The sequence below is a fragment of the Stylophora pistillata genome, chromosome 14 (genome assembly GCF_964205215.1).
Source record: "Stylophora pistillata chromosome 14, jaStyPist1.2, whole genome shotgun sequence".
Classification (NCBI taxonomy): Eukaryota; Metazoa; Cnidaria; class Anthozoa; order Scleractinia; family Pocilloporidae; genus Stylophora; species Stylophora pistillata.
In genome coordinates, this window is record NC_142532.1 from 7139427 (window position 1) to 7159066 (window position 19640).

General features: G+C 38.5%; 2 protein-coding genes across 3 annotated transcripts; both read left to right on the forward strand.

Moving 5' to 3' along the window:
• The first annotated feature begins 2746 nt into the window (after window positions 1-2746).
• LOC148716333 (uncharacterized) lies at window positions 2747-3148 on the forward strand. The gene has a single exon (XM_088744567.1). The coding sequence runs from the start codon at window positions 2747-2749 to the stop codon at window positions 3146-3148; it is 402 nt and encodes a 133-aa protein (XP_088600693.1).
• A 6883-nt stretch (window positions 3149-10031) lies between these two features.
• LOC111344127 (uncharacterized) lies at window positions 10032-16965 on the forward strand. Of its 2 annotated transcripts, none has more exons than XM_022951335.2 (2): window positions 10032-10108; window positions 14063-16965. In XM_022951335.2, the coding sequence occupies exon 2, from the start codon at window positions 14081-14083 to the stop codon at window positions 15905-15907; it is 1827 nt and encodes a 608-aa protein (XP_022807070.2). In that variant the 5' UTR covers window positions 10032-10108; window positions 14063-14080; the 3' UTR covers window positions 15908-16965. The 2 variants fall into 2 exon arrangements, with proteins under 2 accessions (XP_022807070.2, XP_022807071.2); XM_022951336.2 differs by having other exon boundaries at window positions 10034-10178.
• The last annotated feature ends 2675 nt before the right edge of the window (window positions 16966-19640 follow it).

Here is a 19640-nt window from a genome sequence, read left to right on the forward strand (position 1 = left end):
CCCGTAACTTGTTGCTAGTTCTACATTTTTTTCGCCGATCTCCCCTGTGATGGCAAGTACTTTCTGGTAATATTCTTTCGCTTTCTGATATTTACTGAGGATGTAACATACACATCCATGTCTCTGGTAAGCCACTGCCTCTTCTCTTCTATGACCAGTCATTCTCACAATTGTCAGTGCGCTTTCAAAAAGTTGCTTAGCCTCTGAAAACTGACCCTTTGCTTCGTATTTGTCTCCCAGTTCCATGTTTAGTTTTCCGGCCAGAAAAAACTTGTGAATAAGTTTCGTGGTGTATCGTGCTGCATTTGTGTAACCAGAGGTGGCGTAAAATACAGTGAATATTACATCAGAGATATTATAATCAAAGTCAATACCAGAGTCAAGTTTGTGAAGTAGAATTAAACATTCATTACATAACTCGGTCGCTTGTAGGCCACGATCAGTGTTGAGAAGAAAGATGGCGACGTCTAACTCTATCTGGAATGATTTTAGGATTTCTGCTGTGTTATTCATTACGGCTCTGCCCTGTATGTTAAAAAGATCTCCTTTGACGTGAGGAAAATGTAGAAAAGAGAAAACTTGAATGTAACTTCACAAATGATTATAAAGATTGGTAATGTTTTGGGAGGCGTGAAATTAAACATAAAGATGCTCCCAATGATTACCAAAGTATTGTTTTCAAGGAGGGTTTTGATATTTTTACACCATCAAGTCGGGCAGAGAGCTAAGACTATTCTCAGCTTTCAAACTCCTTAGTCATTATTATGTGTTATGAACCAAGAAATATTTTTGCTCGAGTACAATCGGTCAAAATACATCACGTGACCAAATAACTTCCTACTAAGGGCGAGGAAATACCCCAATTGATACTCCCCAAAGTTCGAACCTTGCACCCAGTACAGAAAACTCAGTCTGCATTTAAAATATAATTCAAGAGGAGAAAGCATTTTGTGCTTGTCGCAAAAGAAGGAACGCGTGTTTTTTTGTTAAAAAAAATCGCATGAGCGAACACTGAAAAGTGAACATTCCACGCCATAAACGGTAAGCTGTTTGTAAACATTTTTCCCGTGCGTTAAAAAATGAAGATTAACCAACGCTACCTGTCTCATGGGTTGAGAGGTCAGTGTCTGAAAATGTAACTGGCTACCCCGCTCCTTAGAGGGCATGGAAGGTAAAACTGGGCATCCTATCAAATTTTAAAAACAAGACCTCTCTTAAGGTCTTCAGTGGACAACTCCCAGTTATTATGGGGTGAAACTGGACAGCCTGGTAGATGAACAACACATCTATCGCAAGTTCTGTGGGGGACTTCTGCCAGTCGGAGCATCATGAAATGCATGTGGTGCTGATCATGTTATGCTTGAGAACTAGATTAAGCGTTTGTAAACAAAAAAAGTACTGCATGACGAGTGGGAAGCAACTACGGTAGATAGACAGTTATGCATTGAAAGACCAAAAGAAGCACGAAAAACTAACAGAGAAAATATATGAAAAACCTGAAAGACTGGAACAGCAGAAATGCAGAAAAAGACATAGAAGAGAAATGAGCAATACTGAAAGAGATGGTGTACCAGATTGCGAGTGATGTTCTAGGCCACCCTAAAAAGAAATATCAAGACTGGTTTGATGAACATGGTAAACATCTAAAGAAACTACCGGAAACAAGGAATACAGCTAGGCGGGAAAGTCGATAATGTAACACAAGGTCTGAGAAGAAGAAATACTCAAAGGCTCAAAGTGAGCCACAGAAGTACACCAGAGAGATGAAGTGCAACTGGATCTCGTTAAGGAGGCTAAAGAGGCCCTGGTGCAGCAATCAGTGGTATCAATCCTGGATACGCCCCTAAATCTTGATGAATTAATGGCAGCTATGGAGACAATGCAGAATGGTAAAGCTCTTGGAAGGGATGGAATTCCAGCAGAAGTGTGGAAATTTGGTGGTATTCGACTACCTGCCCAAGCTCATTCAAGAGAAATGGGAAGCCCTCTTGAAAGGATGCAAGTATTGTGTCCTTGTTCAAGAAAGGTAACAGTAAAGATTGTGGAAACTACAAAGGAATATCACTGCTGGCCAATGTTGGTAAGATTCTCGCACATGTGCTCCTGAACAGGTTCAACTGATGAACACATCTCGCAGAATGTACCAACGGAAATCCCGGGAGTGTCGCTTTAGAAATAGAAGAAACACAATGGACATGATTTTCTGCTTGAGACAGGTTTCGGAAAAGTGTATCGAACAGAACATACCGCTTTATGTAGTCTTCATTGACTTCAGTAAAGCCTTCGGTACTGTATTGCGACAAAGACTTTAGCAGGTACTTAAGAAATATAAATATGGCTGCACAGAGAAGTTTGTAAACAGGCTCAAAGCACTCCATGCAGGTATGCAAGCCAACATGGCAAGGAGTGGCTCAGTGTCTAAAGACTTCTTCGTAAGCAACAGGGTAAACAAGGGGTGTGTGTTAGCGCCCACACTCTTTTCACTGTATCTGGCAGCAGTGCTTGTGGTGGCCTTCAAAGACACCTCAGAAGGAGTATACATTCAAACAAGCAATGAAACAGACCTGCTGAATGTGGAACAAAACAAAGCTTAGAGTAAAACATCGAAAAGGGTAGTAAGAGAAGTGCTCTTTGCCAATGGCAATGCCCTAGTTGCAAACAGTGCGGAGGATATAGGATCTTTAGTGGAGAAATTGGCATGAGCCGCCAGTCAATTAAGCCTCAACATTAACATCAAGAAGACAGGATGCCCTTACCAACCACCAAAGTTCCAGTTATGAACATCACTACCAGAAGAGATCAGCTTGGTACAGAACCACTCGTGAAGGGTAAAACTTTCAAGTACCTCGGGTGTACTGTTTCAGAGAATGCAAGGCTGGAGGATAAACTATCTCTCAGAATGGGAAGAGTGAGTGCTCAATACGAAAACTTGAGGGAGAGACTGTGGAATAACCGACATGTATCTGTTCTTGTAAAATGCAAAGTGTACAGAGTCACAGTACTAGTTGCTCTATTGTACGGTGCTGAGACTTGGACTGTCTACAGCGTGCAGGTACAGAAACTTCACACATACGTGATTAGTTACATACGAGCCATCATAAAGATCTCATGGAAAAATAAGATAACCAACAGAGAAATGCTGGAGTGAGCTTGTTTACCATCAATGGAAATCATACTAGTACAGATGAACCTGAGGTGGCTTGGTCATGTTGACCGGATGGATCACCAGCGTCTCCCAAGGCAGCTACTCTAAGAAACAGTAATGCAAGAGCAAACGCAATCAGGGAAGACCAAGCTGAGATTCAAAGACTCTGTAGAAAGAAACCTGGAGAAGTTTAAAAGCGACAGGATTTCCTGGCAGTGGAAAGCGAAGGCATTTGACCAGACCTAGATAAAACAGTCATTGTTGCCTCCGACATACTGCTATGACAATGATGAGAAAGTCGAATTGAGTAGATTTATAGCCGGAGAATTCTGCTAATGTTTCTGATGGTGCTCGTCCGGATGAAATGCGTCGAGAGTGATTCCATTATTTAACGCGTTTTTTCTTATACATTAAACCAAACACATAATTCGTGTCACTCATTACTAATCAATCTTTTCCAACTGCTTTTAATCATTCTATAGGCTTTTTTTTTTACCAAAATTGGCAGTAATGTCGCAATCTGATTGGCCAATTTTCCTGCTCGTGTCATGCAATGGTCATGCACTGGAAGAATCGTTTTATTTGACCTGATAAAAAGCAACCGAACTGACAGTGACTTTGCGTGGTCTGTACTCTTATCAACAACGCTATTCATCATCAGAGTGTTCAAAATTTGTCGCGGACTCACCTGGCTGCACCTCGTGAGTCCACAACAGTTTGACTTCTGTGATGATGAATATCACTGTTGATAAGAATACTGTCCACGCTAAACCACTGTCGATTTGTTAAATCAAGGGTAGACAGTGTATAACTTAATAATCCACGTTTAAAAGGCGGTTGACAATCATCCATTGACTTTGTTTGCCGGACTAAGGAAAAATTCTCCCCCCCCCCCCCCTTCCCCAATGAATTCTGATTTCATACACGCTTTAGTGCTCTTGTGCCCACTTTATCAAACGTTTTGTTTAATAAAATGATCATATGTCAGTTTCATTCATGGAAAATGAAACTAGGGAAGCATTAACAATACATAACCAAAAAAGGGGAAATAGCTCACCTTTGAAAATAAACCATGCCTTCTTTAGTTTCTGGATGGTGTAACTAATGAAAACAAAAGTAAGAAAGTGAAATGAAACTTTCGCTGCTAAAAAAATCTAAATACAGGCAGCTGGTATACTTAATGCCTGAACGTTTTATTCCGCACACGGTTGGCATGAAAGATAATCATTTTTTAAAGATTTTTAAGTCACAGAAGTGAGGAACATGTTTCTTTTCTTTACAATATCAACAGCATCATCCGTATAATAAATGAGCAACAAACTTTTCAGCCAAGAACGTTTTCTCGATACAACACCAAATTTCAAGCCCTTAAAATTTTTCGGATTGTTTGAAATTACAATTCTTCCTTTATCATGTTAAATTTCCCAAATTTTGTTCCAAAATATTTCTATTTTTGAAAGCGGGAAAAATAAGAAATGTAACCCAGCTTTTTTTTCAGCCACTAACTTTTGAAAAGTAAACCTGGGTTATTCAGAGTCCTAATTTGTATGTTATGAGATCGATAGCAAGAAACAAAGATAAAGGCAAGATGCTCGGTTGAGAACAAAGTGCTGAGTTTGATTGTTTCAAAAAATCAATGAAAAAATAATTCTTAGACGTATAAACATTTTCGCCATAAAGTGCCTTCCATATTCTTGTGACTCCTTGCTTTTGCGGTTTATTCGTAAAATTCGCCCAGGCCATCCCTTATACCCCCATATTCATGAGTGGGTACTTCACAGCACAACGCAAATGTGTCTGCGATCAGGCAAATCTTCTCACCGCACACTTGTCAGAACTGAGCGTTTTAAAAATTTCGTTACCGTTAAGTATCAACCTGTGGTACCAGTAATTCAGCCTTAGGCTGCAAGTGGTCCGAAATAAACTATATTATTATTATTATTATTATTATTATTATTATTATTATTATCATTATTATTATTATTATTATTATCCTAATCTGCGATGCTGATCTTGAATTTGATTTCTGTTGCTCATGATTTGAGGCAGCGAAAACAGTTTATGGAGACGGAAAGAAATGTAAATGTTTTGTTTTTTTTTGGCTGCTTACCCTTGAACAAGTAGGGGTATCTTTTTAGATCGTGTGACCGAGAAAGCAAGAAAAACCAGAGACTGAAAGAACATTTTCGGTGCAAAACAAAGATGAATGACAACAGTACGTGTGAAAACAAAATAAAATCGAAATCAGAAAACCTTATGACTTTGCCATACAAATAGTACAAATTCCCAGATTGACACTTAAAAGCTGGTTAACTTATGACTTCTCCTCACAAGATAAGTTCATCATTCAGCCGACAGTTTGGGAGAATAAAGAAAAATATCATCCCCACTGTGTTTTCTTAATGTAAAGCAATATTTTCCTACATCATTTATAATAAAATTGCAGCATTTAGAAAGGAGTGTTAGTAATTAGATCATGGAAGAAAAAAGGCTTAATGTTGGATAAACCACTGTTTTGTAGACTATTTCAAGTTGAAAAAAACAACTTTTCTAAAAGATTATTTTGAGGTTCTCAAAAATCCTCTGCCATCGAATGTTCAGTGCAAAACATTTCAGTTTTGTAAAGCGGGAAAAGATTATTTCTAAATTCATACCTTTTACTGCTTACCTTCTAATTAAGAAAGGTGTCGTGTTTCGTATTCTGATACTAAGGAACTGAAATAAAACTGTCTCCGCAAAAAAAATTATAAATGCAAATAGCTATTGTGAGAAAGAAGTGACGAATTGTTAGTTAAAAAAAAAGATATATTAACCAAAGAGGGAACAACGGATACCGATTGTAAAGATTAAGTTTAAGTTATATAAAGTAAAAAATGGCCGTCAAGGAAACCTAACATCGAGCTCTCTCCATCTTCCACATAAATCAAACGCACAAGATTAACATTTCGATAAAAAAAAATACAGATTTCCTGCCTTGCATTAATTAATAGGAAATTTAACAGCAGTGTGCGATTTGTATATACCCCATGCTACCACAAACCCTGAAAGACTTTTAGCTACTCAGGCGAGCGAATGCACCTACCGGCTAGACGTGACGTGGCGGCTATGGCGTTGAACTTTTTCATCGAGAAAGAAACATTTCAATTTCAAATGGTCATATTTCACCTCACGATTCCGTCTTTCTGAATCTAAACATTGGCCCGGTTTTTCCGAAGATAACTGACACAGAGTGTAAAATTTAAACGTGTTGGGTATATTTCACATTTGCAAAATTCTTAGGGCGTTTTTTCTAGGCACGGAATAAGCATGTCTGTAGGATTAACTTTACATAGGCGTTTTGATCGTTTATCCAGTCGCTCAATATTAATTTATGAAATGAATTTGACTCAACATGGCAGAACTACTGAGTTAAAAGCCCTCGATTCTCACCATGCAAGAGATTTTTTTCACCTTTCGAACTAAAATTGATCTTAATGACAAAGGTAATTCATTCAGAACTACTTTCCCCTATAGTTTTTCATTATATTTATTACATGAATCAATTCATGATTTGCCTATGTAAGGGCAGCTCTAATTACCGAGACATTGAAATATGTATTGTAAAACTGATAACAGAGCACGTTCAAATAATTAATGATATAATAATCAAACATCGTACTCACCACGACTTTAGCTTTGCACACCTTTTTGCTTTTTAACGCGAAGGAGCCTTGTTTATAATTAGAATCAGCAGTATATGTCTATTTTAGTTACATTATGAGTCACCATTACATCACCAACCGGACAGTTACCTTACAGGAAGTACGTCACGCCTTTGCGAGTCCATTTCATGGTGCAGAGAATTTTCCCGGAGTAAAGGGAAACGCTCTACAGAGCTGACAGACATTAACCATGTGAAAATAAAACATTGGGCAACATGGATGGCTAAACTTTGAGGAGATTTACACGGATTAAAAATATCGAACCAAACTGATTTGCAGGCTGATTTTTAAGACGCCATCGATTAAGGTGAAGTTGAAGGAAGCAAAGATTTTATGAAGCAGCGTGAAATATATTTATGACCTTTGAGTTTTTCTTTCAGCTCGTGAACACCTCAAGATTTCCCGGAAAATTTGTACACACGAAGAAATACTTGAAATTTTCCCTTTTATACGTTACGCGTGAATTTTTCTAAAATTTGTTCCTGAAACGGAATTGGGAACCCTCCTTTGCTACCGCTGAAGTCGTTTAAGCCTTGGACTTATACAACTGCGTTGGCGGTTTAAAGCTGGAATAGAAAGAGTGTTTTGAAACGAGCTACACTAACTCGCTTGTCACTGTTGTTAAAGCTCATTTGCATAATTTTCATAGATAGTAAAAGTATCTTTTTGACCGTTCAAAACATGAATTGCATGAAAATGTCGATGAACGAGCCGCGATAAAGACATCAGGGTACATACAGGAGAAAAGCCTTTTAAGTGTAAGGTTTGTCACAAGTCCTTTGGCCGAGCTGAAACCCTTCACCTTCATAACAAAGTACATTTGGGTGGAGAGTTTAGCTGCTGGATTTGTCAGAAGTTATTTCGCACGGAGGACTCCCTGCAAAAACACTACGATGATCACATGGAAAAAGCACTTCGTACAATAACCTAAGTTAAGCAGAGAATTCCGTTTTCAAGACAAAGTTTGGTGTTCTCCTTCTAAATAGCAGGCTCTAAACTGTTATGTTCAATTCTTTTTCGTCTCTTCTTTACAATAACATTTTCAAACATTAGGTTTACACCTTGGGGAACTTGGCTACTCGCAGTAAGCTCAATCATTTAAACATATCGCAAGTCTTAATGACGCTCACTCGAGAAAGCCTGGAAAGTGTAATAAAATGAATGCTTTGCAATTTCTGAGTTTTTTCATCTGATACTTTTTGAGATAAAACATCTACAAGTAAGAACCTTGCTTAAAAACGTTAGTTTGAAATGACTAACAAAAATAAGCGCTAAAATTGGCTGAACCAATGGAGCCTTTCATGAGTTAAACATTTTTACATCACGGATGTGTTCTTTGAGTTAGTTGGACATGTAATGAAATAAAAGTAGGGACCTCACGCAACCACGACTGCGACGGCAACGAGGACGTGGAAAAACAAGAGATCTAATTGGCAGAACAATAGCTCAGCACGTGCGTTTTGAAACTTTGTACATTTCTTAGCCGTCCTATGCAAAACAACAACGTGAAATCGCCAAAATTTGCGTCGTCTGCGAAGCGAAACCGCGACGGCAAATTATTTTAATTTCCATTTGAAACTCAACGCTACTTTTATACGTCATGCTGAAGTTGAGCTGTGGCACCGTCACAAAAACGTCACGGAAAAAAACGTCAAAAACGTCACGGAATAGAAAGGTTGGGCGATGATTCCCGTACACAAATCAGTGAAAGCCAAACCACTCAGCAGTATATGAAATGGTGTCCTCGCAAAATTCTTCCTCCATACCGCCGCCAAAATCAACGCATTTCCCGCCACTGCTACAGGTGAGAGTAAAGCGATGGTAAAAGATGTCGAGAAGGAAACGAGGCGAGGGAAAGAGTCATTCCTGTCTTTGTTAAAAATATGTGAGGTGCACGGCGTGAACAAGCTGCTTTGATGCTGGGAAATTATACTAGAGTTGCTGAACATTTTTTTGAGAGGTGAATTTTTCAATCGATCTGTATTCTTGCAAAACGTCGGGGAGATGAAAGATGTAAGTTATCTCATGATCTCAACTGACTTTCTTCAAAAAACAGAAGGTGTGTCATCACTGCTACTATCAGGAAAATGAATAAAAGTATAAATACAATTCATTCGTAGTGTTTCTTGATAGGACTTCAATTAATAGTTTTTTGTAATTTTGTAAACTTTACAAATTTTTTTGTACCATCATTGACACCAAGAGCTAAATGTAATTTAAAATGCATCTATGTTTGTTTCTCTCATGACCCGTTCTCTTAAAATAATCACAAGGTTGAATATTCTGAGTGAATGATTGTTTGCGTTTTGACTTCCGTCCAATAACTTTCTCGCTGGATTCCGCCGGAACGACTCGTGCAAACACAATTTGATTGCTCATAACAAAAGAGCGAGCTAAATTAACTTTGCATTTCTATAAAAAAAATAACTGGCCCTTGGATTAATTGCCAGTCCGGATTTTTCAAATTAATCATTACAGACCATAGGTTCACATGAACTCTGCAAATTGAAGGATTTGTCCTTTTTTGATGTACCGGGACCAGATTCTTAAAATGTATTGAATAAAAATAAGACACGAAGTAACAAACGACAAAATGATAAGCGAAAGTGAGGATTTGTTCTGAAAAAGAAAACTCTCCAAACTGATTTTTTTGTGTGAAAGGATTGTCAATCGTGACACATTACTAAGACCCATTAACTGCAAGACCTCATTATTTGTGATTAAAAGGTTGTAACCTTATAATGAAACCCGGGGAGCCCAAATGCACACTGGCTGATAACGGGCTGGTCTCTGCAGATCCAAGTAATAACCATCGTGACCTGCTTTTCAAATCTCTAGATAGTATATAAAAAACGCTGACCATGAAGTAACGTGTAGATATAGCATACACGATAAAAAGCGGTAAAAAGCTTCAGGACAGAAAATCTGTTTAAGTCTTGCAGTAGTACATTTATCGGTTTTAATCTTTTATTCTCGTGTCCTGACTCAGTAAATAAGTTGTCTTTGAAAAAATATATCAAACGTAAAGACGATTAAGTCCCGCGTTTTCGAATCTTTAAGAGTGTCACCTTTTTCCTTCTCCACTTCTCGCATTCCTTAGCGGCGTTTATTGCACGCGATCTCCACGTTGCTCCACGCGGGCTAATGGTAAGTCGAGAGGAGACTGAACACTAGCGTGATGTGCCGCCATTTTTGTTTGGCATGCCACACTTTGCCTGCGCTCGACTCCTTGAGAGATTTATTCGGTGTTTATTTCGAGCAGGTAAGACATGCTTATCTAGGCTAGGGAAGTCAATCTTAAAGTGCTATGTAGCTGAAGTCTGGAAATTAAGGTATGGTTCTGTCTGTACATTGTACAGAGCAAGATAATCAAAACACCTCTGCCGATCTTGAAATCAGGCTTCATTACAGGCGTTTGTAATTGTTATCAAAATAATGAGGTAAGGGTTGGGTGCCCATCGTGCTTTTTTATCAGGAAATCACAATTTACTTTCCTGCAAGCCTTAGATAGTACTAAAAACTACTGTTTTCCTAATGTGTGTTCTTTACTCAGGCATGGAAATTATGTATAGTAAATAACCGAATTGCAGCACAAGGAAATAACCCAGTGAAAAGTGTAACAGTTTCTGAAGAAAACTAGCGGTGACATCTATTTTCCGTAAATATATATTTTTTAACGAAAAGTTAGATATGCAGCCACTGAAGAAGACCACCTTGACCAACATCACTGCACATACGTGCAGGTATATGCAAGTCTAGCACTTATTCAAATGCCTGTGTCAGAACTAAATTTTGACGTGCATGCAAGGAAGAAAATGTGCTGTTCAAAAGGCATCTGAAGCAAATCCTATTTCACTCTGTTTAAGTATTACCCCAGACAGTAAATTTTGCTGCCTTTGAATTTTTCCTTAAAATTTGTGTCAAGCACAGACCTTACTTAGTTCTGTCTTGACCAGATATTGGTGCAAATTTCTCTTTCTCTACCACTTCATGGTGACTTTATCAATTATGTCACTTTAACCCTTATACTGTTAAGATCTTATCAGTAATTGCCTTACTTCCTGCCATAGAATTCTTGTGATGTAAGTTTGGAGAATTTGCTATTGGACCAACTATAAATCCCTTAACATATATTTTCTTTATTCTCATCAGTTGTCTGTTTGATATCATTTTGTATTTGTCACTCATGGAAGTCAAAGGTGGAATCATTTTATCTCTGTTTCCCTCTGTCCTGACATTGTTTTGTCATCTCTGTTTTCACTTTGGTGCTGATTTGCCAAGACCTCTCGCAAAAAAAAAAACATAATCTGCATTTGGTCACTTTGTTATCAACTCTCAAAGCTCAAAACACCTCGACTATGAGCAGTTCCTCTCTTTCATTCTGCAATGGCTCCTTGGCCAGCCTGCCCATCTTAATTATCTTCTTAGGAGTTTTTGTTACTGAAATATTTTACAGATTATAAGTTTATTGTGTGCCTGGAAATTTGAAAAGGTTTAATTTTGTGCAATCACCTGTATATTATGATAACATGAAGATTGACTGGTTCTTAAGATAAGGAATCTCATTGGTTACACCTAATTGAGATAACAATTTGATGGCTGAAAACCATTCAGCTGTGCAAGGTCAAAATCTTGGGCTTAGTCTGTAATCCCTACTTTTCAAGTGCCTTACTGGTGGAGTTCCTGCAATGCATCAACATCACTCCAAGAGCTCCCCATGGTGCACTAACATCAATTTTGTTTTTCACTGAGTTATTTTCACTCCCACAAGGGACTGCAGAATAAGAGGAACTGCTTATAGTGTACAAACTTCCTTATGCCTGGTGCTTATTTTAGAGACCATATGAGAAGAATAACTTCAAATCCTAGTTTGTACTTGCTTGTTTTCCATGTCTGCTTAATCCTCTCCTCTTCTCCAAGATCTCAGAAGTAATTCACACTACTATCTGTTAAAAAATTCTCATGAAATTAGTTTGAGAATTTGGTATTGGATCAATTAGTGATCCCCTAAGTTGTGTTTTTCTGTATTTTTATCACTTGTCTGCTTGATATTGTATTGATATTCAAAGGAGAAATTCTGTCTTGGTCTATCATGGGAGTTAAGTTTTTCTTTTAATTTTCATTAAATTTTCCCTACCAATGTCTGTTTGAAAAATACAATTAACAATTATCCCACTAGCCCGTGTTGGATATGAGATGATGGATAGCCAACAAGGCGCGTAGTGCTGAGTTGGCTATAATCCAACAAGCGCAAGTGGAATAATTGTTTTATGAAAAAAAAAAACGCTCCCAAGATATTAGACAAATCTTCACAACTTTATTTTGTAAGAAGAAACCAGATGTTACAATGTACAGATATTAGATTATGGTATATTGGCTCATATACATTAATGGTTAAGCCAATAAAAAGTCTTGAATTGCAATATCCAATGATTCAGTTTTTAATAATAAGACAGATACAATGCAGGTCACCATGCTTGTTGGAAAGATAAGATGGACCAAACTCACCCCATATCTGCCTGTGTTTGCACTAATCACATTCTTTGTTTTATTGGTTCAGTAAGTAATGTAATATGCTTACGCTCAATTTTTTTTTATTTTAATGAGCAGTACTGGATGCATTGTGCAATACTGAGGAATCACCTTAAAAGGGCTACAAGAAAAAGATAGACTTCAATGTTTTACACCTGCAAATGTCCATATTCATGAACATTCTCTCACCCTTCATTGCATAACCTATACATGGACAGTAGAGTTACCTGAACAGATTTACATGAACAGTAGATTTACTCAGACTGTAGGGAAGAAATTATCTTTTAATATTTTATACCGGTATGTGTTGAAATCATTTAAACATTTGGAATCCGTACAGCTGTATCTCTGAGAGTTCAGAGGGATTAGAGTTTAATTAGTGGTTTGACAACATATCAGGCCGACATTTTCACTGCTTCTCAAGTAGTGTTCATTACTGCGAAGATAGCTTTGATATTTATAGTTTGGATGTATCAACAAAGTTGAAATGGTAAATTGGCCACCGTTACGGTTGTAAAAGCAGACGTTTCGAGCGTTAGCCCTTCGTCGGAGCGACGAAGGGCTAACGCTCGAAACGTCAGCTTTTATAACCGTAACGGTGGCCAATTTACCATTTCAACTTTGTTGATACATTCAAATTATTTCGTTACCCCCACCGAAGCAGCCCCATACAGTTTCTTTAGAAACTATCAGCCTTTATTCATTTGATATTTATAGTACTAATTATCATAAACTCATTGTCTCCCTATTCCCATTTCAACCTCCTTAACAGATTCATTTTAACTTTTTCAAATAATATCATTTTTTCTCTGTCTACACGTTACTGAAGCATCATCTCTTTGCATATTGGCCTGTTGTACTCCACCTACCTCTCTGGTATCTTTTCAATGTCAGATTACATGCCTCCACCCAACCACTTGAGTCTCTGAAATAAGTTTAATTTTTCTGGGTGTATATTTTTCACATAACACAGAGAGAGCTTTCAATGCACAATAACAATAACGATGATTACAGTCGTAAAAATGACAATGATGATGGTGATAATAGTTATAACAATAGTAATAATAACTGTAACAATGGCACAAGTAATGGTAATGACAACGACAATAATAAGAATAAAAGTGATATTGTAAATAAATAGAGAAAAAAGCATGGGCATACGTGGATGTGGAATTTCTCTTTGAGTGTTCCACTCGATATCTCACAAGGGAGTGCAGCGAACGGGTGAGATATCGAGTTGAACACGAGAAGAAAAGTTTTATGTCTACACGCATTCGTGCATTATTTTTATTATATAAGAGTACTTTAATGATGAGTGAAGCGTGGTGAGCACTTTTCCATTTATTCTTCAACTTGATTGAGTGGCGCGAAAGGGAGTGAAGTGTCAGCAGCTGATTGGCGCTATCAAACACGCATAGAAAATTATGGTGATTTTACACGTGTGTAGTTTCAGCATTTCTTAGCGCTGAAAATCCTTATTCAACACCGTAGCTGTTCATGTAATAGAGGTGGTGAAATTGTAATGTCGAGCTCTCAAAGAAGTAGTGCACAAAAGAAAAAAAGAAGTTGCCTGCAATCTAAAGTTATCATACCTCAGTATTAACTGTATTAGATTGATGCGACAGGATAACTCTTAATAATCTTGCGTTACTCATTTAAATTTTATTCTGTAATTGTGTTACAGGCAAGACGCCAAATCGAGATGTCTCTTAACCGTCATGAAGACAATGGACAGTCGGTCCGTTCTACAAGAAAGACCAGAGGTGAAAGGAAGTTTGATTGCTCCCATTGCGACAAAAGTTTTACCCGAGGGGAAATCCTCCGTCAGCATGTAAGAATACACACGGGAGAAAAACCTTTTAAGTGCAGCCATTGTGGCAAGTGTTTCAGACATGCAGGAACCCTTATTCAACACAGGAGACTGCATACTGGAGAAAAACCGTACAAGTGCAAGCATTGTGAAATGAGTTTTAGACAGGGAGAACAACTATCGCGACATGTCCGAGTTCATACTGGAGAAAAGCCTTTCAAGTGCAGCCATTGTGACAAGTGTTTTAGTCAGCTATCGAACCTCCACCTTCATAACAGGACACACACAGGAGAAAAACCCTTTAAGTGCAAAGTGTGTGATAAGTGTTTCAATCATTCAGGAATCCTTCATACTCATAGTAGGACGCATACCGGAGAAAAACCCTATAAATGCAACGTTTGTGACCAGCGTTTTTCTACTCTTGGGAACCGAAACCAACATAACAGGATACACACAGGAGAAAAGCCTTTTGAATGCACGCAATGCGATAGGTGTTTCAGTGATGCTGCAACCCTTCGCCGACATAAAACCGTTCACACGGGAGAGAAGCCGTATAAGTGTAAGGTTTGTAACAGATGTTTTAACCGATCAGTAAACCTCAATCGACATGTCCAAACACACACAGGAGAAAAGCCTTTTAAATGCAGCCAGTGTGAAAAATGTTTCACTCGCGCAGCAGATCTTCGCCGCCATGGCACGGTGCATTCGGGCGAGAAACCTTTCAAGTGTGACCATTGTGACAAGTGTTTTACACAAGGAGGACAACTTCGCTTACATCTCAGACTTCACACCGGAGAGAATCTTTTCAAGTGTCGGCATTGCGACAAGTGTTTCACGAACTCGAGTCACCTCCGCCTTCATACCAGTGTACATACGGGTGAAAAACCTTACAAGTGTGACCAGTGTGAAAAATGCTTCAGTCGAGCTTGGGACCTTCGCCGTCACAGCGCAGTACATGCCAGTGAAAAGCCCCACAAGTGCACTGAGTGCGGCAAATGTTTTAAAGAATATGGAACCCTTCGCCAACATGTCAAAACACACACAAGGGAAAAGCCGTTTGAGTGCGAGGAGTCTTTTTTCCGAGAAGGTCACCTTCAGCAACATGTTAAAGAACACCGTGGAGAGAAGCCTTTTAAATGCTCGCATCGTGTCAAGTGTTTTAGCCAAGGAACAGATCTTCGCCAACATGTTGCCACAGTACACGCGGAACTAGAGGAAGGCAATGCTGCACCTCCTCGCCGAAATAAAACCGTGCATACTGGAGCAAAGCCGCCTTTTAAATGTGAGATCTGTGACAAATGTTTCACCCGATCAGTAAACCTTAATCGACATGTCCAAACACACACAGGAGAAAAGCCTTTTAAATGCAGCCAGTGTGAAAAAGGTTTCACTCGCGCAGCAGATCTTCGGCGCCATGGCACGGTGCATTCGGGCGAGAAGCCTTTCAAGTGCAAATATTGTGACAAGTCTTACACACAAGGGGGGCAGCTTCGTCAACATATCAGACTACACACGGGGGAGAACCTTTTCAAGTGCCAGCATTGTCACAAGATTTACACCAACTCAAGCCAACTTCGCCGACATTCCAGAGTACACACCGAAAATAATCCTTTAAGTTACACAGTACACACAGAAGAAGCGGACGAAAACCTGCAAAACCAAGAAACACAGGATGACACTGTGTGTGCCGTGGTGGTGGTCGCCCTGGATATGATGTAGCTTACTTGCCTTTTTTGGGAAAGACATTATTGTGATCGGTGTAAAATGTTTTACTTTTCAAACGATGATTACGACAGTCATTTAAAAGAATTGTGCCTATGTTCCATTGTTCCATACTGTTTAGTTAATACCAGGAAATATGATCCGTGAAATTTGAAGTGGAGAAATTGCTTGGACCAATTTTCAATCGAGTTGCAAATGTACATCGGAAGCGCATTGCTTCTGTTGTATTTGGTTTCGGAAATTCGCGTAAACCCTTTGGACCAATCAGATGCAAGACTGAAATCAGTGGTACCCAGGTTTAGGTTTTATTTTAACCCGTTCTGATTTTCTGAGTTGGCGAAATTTATAGTGAATCACTGAAGAAGATTTCTTCACAAATCTAAGTAGACCAAGATCTCGTTTGTTGAGCTCCATGTAATTGAATATTACGAGTGATAGTAATTTTCCAGTATCATGTTATTAAAATTGATAGTCTGAACTCTTTTGCTTCGCTTTTTCTGAGTTTTTTTGTTTTGAGGAACATTAGGATACCTGACAGTTTTTACAGTCTTGACCAGGTCGTGTCAAAATTTTACAGTTGGACCATCCTAAAACATTCCGACGGTGTTACCGTGGCAATTATCAAGACGTAATTTTCTGCATTCCTTCCCAGCATCTCTTTGCAGTCGAACAATTTTCGCATATAAGTTGACCAAATGATTGAAATTTGAAATGGTGGGCGTGCCATGGTAGTTGCAATTTATAGGCGAAAGTAATGGGTGTGGACGAATATATTTGCGTCATTGACCAAGCGTGAGGTCAAGATGGCAGGATAGTGCCCAAATTCTTTTTTCTTTTTTTTTTTTTTCGTTTTTTGTTTTGTTTTGCGTTTTGCGAACGAGGCTAATATCCAGCCATCTTGACCGAACAAGCTTGGTCAATAGAGGATTTACGAATAGCAAAAAGATTTCGCTACATTAAGAATCAAGAATGACTAGTTTATTTTGAGAGCCAGAAGAGAAAGCCAACTATTTTTGTTGTAGCACAATAAACCCATTAAAGTAGTTTATGTTTTTTGACTGTCTTCTGCTTTTTGCGAATTCATCCCCGACATTGTCCAAGAGTTACGAAATTTGTAAGTTCGCTTCTTGCACAATTTTTCTTGCGCGGAATTATAGTGTGCAATCACGAGAGGGCAAGATGAGAGCCCGCTCGGGTAGCCAATCAGAAAACAGGATTTACTCCATCTTGTCCGCGGGCGCTGCCAGCATACAATAAATGTAGTATCGCTGAATATTTTTACGAGTCGTGCCGTATTTTGACGAGCCCGTGGGGGGATCTAAAATACAAATAACGAGTCAAAATACTCAGTGATACGACATACCAAAACGTCTAATAAGTTATTTATTATCCAACACGCCAAATTGTTATTTCAGTGCGGGCGAATTTCGCGGATATTTGTTTACGGGGAATGCGTGACAGAAGTATACGCAGCGTAACGGAATTGGCGCGTTGTCGTGTTGCTGTTTCTATTTTCTTCAATAAATGATGAAATTTTATTGTCGTCTAACTGCTTTTCTACGTTTGATTTATCTAATGAACTTGGATCAATATTCGCTAGCCATTCCGACACTTCGTCGTCAGCAGAAATGAATTACTTGTAAATTGTCCGCCAATTTTTTTTGTGACTTCCATCCAATTCGTCGCTTGCGCGATGCAAGAAAACCTGTCTAACCGGTTCTCTGGAGCACAAATATCGCGTGATATTTTACTTGTCTTGGGCATTATCTGTACTCTACGGAGTGTAGTTGGATACGGGCCAGTCAAAATACAAACAACTCGTAAAAATACTCATCGATACTACACAACAAAACGTTTAACAAGAGATTTATCATCCAAAACGCCAAATTGTTATTTCAGTGCAGGCGAATTTCGCGGATATTTCTGGAGTACAAATATCGTGTGATATTTATTTGTACTCGTCTCGCGAGTTATTTGTACTCTACGAAGCACAAATGGATAATAAATATATCTTATTAGACGTTTTGTTGTGTAGTATCGCAGAGTATTTTTACGAGTTGTGCCGTATTTTGACGAGCCCGTAGGGCGAGTCAAAATACAAATAACGAGTAAAAATAATCAGCGATACTAAACAACAAAACATCTAATAAGTTATTTATTATCCAAAACGCCAAACTGTTATTTCAGTGCGGGCGAATTTCGCGGATATGTAGTTACGGGGAGTGCGTGACAGAAGTATGCGAAGCGGAACGAAATTGGCGCATTGTTGCGTTGCTGTTTCTATTTTCTTCATTAAGTGAAGAAATTTTCTGGTCGTCAAGCTGTTTTTCTTCGTTCGATTCATCTAATGAACTTGGATCTATATTTACCAGCCATTCTGACTCTTCGTCGTCGGAAATATGATTCAAATTGTCCGCCATTTGTTTTTTTTCGTAACTACAATCCAATTCTTCGCTTGCGCGATGCGAGAAAACCTGTTTAACCGGTACTCTACAATAGACGAGTACAAATACCGCGTGATATTTATACTCGTCTATGGCTTTATTTGTACTCGTCTAGGTATAGTTGGATAATAAACATATTTACCAAGCATTGTCTCGAATACTTTGATCTTCGCGAAGGCACTCATAAGTCAATAGTATGGCAGCTGTTTTTGTTCAAAAATCGAATTGGTGGCCAATCAGTGCTCTTAACCTCAGTTAGAAAATGAGAACATGGCGTGGTTGTGAAGGAAATAGAGATTACTCCATGGAAAATGCGCGCGTACGATTTTATTCACGAGTTGGAGTATCAGAAAACGAACGAGTGAGTTTTCTGATACTCCTCAACGAGTGAATAAAATCGTACAAAGCATTTTTCATTTTGTTTATTTCATAGATATTGAGATTTTTTAAATGAAAAATTGCTGGTCAATTTTATCAGTTTGGGTGCGCATGTTTAGAAAACCCATTCAATTGCTATTATAAACTAAAATATAAAGTTCTCTTTGTCTTTTGAAATATTTAATGAAGATAACAAATCCAAGTATGTGGACGTAAATGACAACTTTTAGAGAAAAAAACTTGACTTTGATTTACAAGTCATAAATGTCGTAAATCAGAATGTCACTAAATCATGAAAACACGCAGCGTCATACGCTTTTACGCTGAATAACGCAATGCAAACCTTAACCGATATCAGTCAAAAACTGTCTGCAACTTTCATGAAAATTCAAGGCAAACTTACAGTGTACATTACTTAGTCATCATCGGAGTTGCTGGATACTCTGATTCTCTTCCACTGATGCTATTTCGTAATCTTGTCCTTCTTTTGTGCGAACGCTTAAAATGAATTCACTCAAAGGTGGCATATGGTATTTCATGGACTGGATTGGACTGGATTGGACTGGACTGGACTAGTAAAACGACGACTAGTAAAGCGCGGACTAGTAAAACGCGGACTAGTAAAACGCTGACTAGTAAAACGCGGACTAGTAAAACGCGGACTAGTAAAACGCGGACTAGTAAAGCGCGGACTAGTAAAAAGAAAAACAGAGATCTTACGGAAAGTATTTTTTATTTCCAACGACGATTAATCTTCGAAGATTTACCTCTGTTCCGTTTTAAAATTTCACGGAAAGCCAAATTGTAAGTGAATGCAAATATGTGTTTTGGAGTTGTCAGTCTGCTTGTTTGTTTTCTGTAATGGCGTGTGTAAATCGGTTTTTCTTCCACCGAAAAGCTGAAGTCAA